Below are 1,980 nucleotides of genomic sequence, written 5' to 3' on the forward strand. Positions count from 1 at the left end.
CACTCCTCGGAAGGAAGGTTGGGCAATCTACTTCAGTAGTGATACTGCCTCGGAAACCCAAGGAGGGGGTCACCTGACTCAATGGCACATAACAATAACGACAACAGACAATACTTTACAAAACCCAATGCTTAAGACAGACATTCTTTTCTAATTAAGCTAAATTATTGTTTGTTTGGTTCAGGAGATAGTTTTGGTTTAAGGTTTAAAGATTTCAGGGGTTCGTCCAGCCTCAATAGCTCCATGAAGTCTGGATTCCATTAGATCTTGAGGTTTTGTTCCACATTTCTCCCTCTTTAGATCAGGATTCTCCTATAGCATGAACCTCCCATATTCCTGCATTTATCTTGCCCTTCAGGTAACTGAGCAGATCCTCTATGGCAGAGTGAGCCAGGTCGCTGATGGACTTCCTCTTTACCCACTGTACTTTTTCGGGGACCTTACCTTTTGGGTTCATTATTAATTGCTAGAGAGGCTAGCACTGTTGTCTCAGAGCCCATGGCGTGCTCCTTATTCTCACCTGGTGTTGACCTGACCTTTTACCCTGTGCTGGAACACACACCTTCAGCTGTTGAGTGACAGATGTTCCCTGGCATTCTGGGAGACTAGAATGCCAGGGAACATAAACTAGAAGTATACATTCCTTCTCCAGACAAGAGTGCAAATTCCTTACTGCCTAGATTCCTGGGTGGGCTTTGGTGGCAGAGCGTGTTGGCCGAGGTGTGTTGGGGGCAGGGGCTCAAGCTGCTGGTTGTCCTGTTATTTCTTAACCTGGCTGTCCTCTGCTCCCCCCAAGGCTGAAGGTGATGTGGCAGCTCTCAACCGACGCATCCAGCTCGTGGAAGAAGAGCTGGACAGGGCTCAGGAGCGCCTGGCCACAGCCCTGCAGAAGCTGGAGGAAGCGGAGAAGGCTGCAGATGAGAGTGAGAGGTAAGGATGCCTAGGACCTAGTAATACCTGTGTTTACTTCTGGAAAATGGGTCACAAGGCTGACCTTCCAGAGCTGGGGTGAAAAAGCAGTGAGATCCGCATTACATACACACAGATTGCTTTAAAGCCTGTGCCTGGATCCCAAGTAGCCATCAGACTACTGGGATGAGAATCCCACCCAGTGGCACCAAACCATGGGTGTTATATCCATTTAGCCTGATCGAGTCATACACACAAGACACGTACACGGTGTTGGCAATAGTGAAAGCTGTTTAATTACTTGCAGACAACAGGAATAGTTCCATGATGAGTGGAACCCTGTGGCTCCAAAGCTGTCTGGGCAGAGATGGAAAACTCTTCTGTGTGGGCTTTCAGACAGGGCTTCAGGCTGTTGGGCAATGTCTTAGTCTCCTCGTGCTGCTGTAACAGAAATAGCACAAGTGGGTGGCTTAAGGAGCAGAAACTTATTTTGCCACCATCCAGGAGGTTGGCAGTCTGAATCCAGGGCGCTGGCTCTGGGGGAAGGTCCTGTCTCTGTACTTCTCTTCCTTGGTTCCTTGGCAATTTCCATGTGGCGTGGATCTTCCCCCCTGTGCTTACTGCTCTGTGTTGAATCTGCTCTTTTTCTGTCTCAGAGGTGATTAGGTTTAGGATCCATTCTACCCTGATATGACCTCATTAACATAAAAAAGAAAAACCCTTTTCCCAAATGGAATCCCATCCACGGGTAATTGAGCAGATCCTCTATGGCAGAGTGTATACCCATTGCCATGGAGTCAATTCTGACTCATAGCAGCCCTGCAGGGCAGAGCAGAACTGCCCCATAGGGTTTCCAAGGCTCTATGTCTTTACTGAAGCAGACTGCCACATCTTTCTCCCATGGAGTGGCTAGTGGGTTTGAACCACTCACCTTTTGGTCAGCAGCACAGTGCTTAACCACTGTGCCTCCAGGGCTCCTTCCACAGATACACCAAAACCAAACTCACTGCCATCGAGTCAATTCTGACTCATAGTGACCCCCTCTGGGTTTCCAAGGTGGTAGATCTTTAC

General features: G+C 48.6%; 1 protein-coding gene across 1 annotated transcript in view; it reads left to right on the top strand.

The window, feature by feature from the left end:
* Positions 1 to 1,980, top strand: part of TPM4 (tropomyosin 4) — a 26,285-nt gene that overhangs the window by 14,054 nt on the left and 10,251 nt on the right. Inside the window, exon 3 of the mRNA XM_007945300.1 lies at positions 797 to 930. Coding sequence (XP_007943491.1) covers positions 797 to 930 — 134 coding nt within the window. The remainder of the gene's footprint in view (positions 1 to 796; positions 931 to 1,980) is intronic.

This window comes from Orycteropus afer, unplaced genomic scaffold (assembly GCF_000298275.1).
Source record: "Orycteropus afer afer isolate SDZICR_OR568_19922 unplaced genomic scaffold, OryAfe1.0 scaffold00136, whole genome shotgun sequence".
Classification (NCBI taxonomy): Eukaryota; Metazoa; Chordata; class Mammalia; order Tubulidentata; family Orycteropodidae; genus Orycteropus; species Orycteropus afer.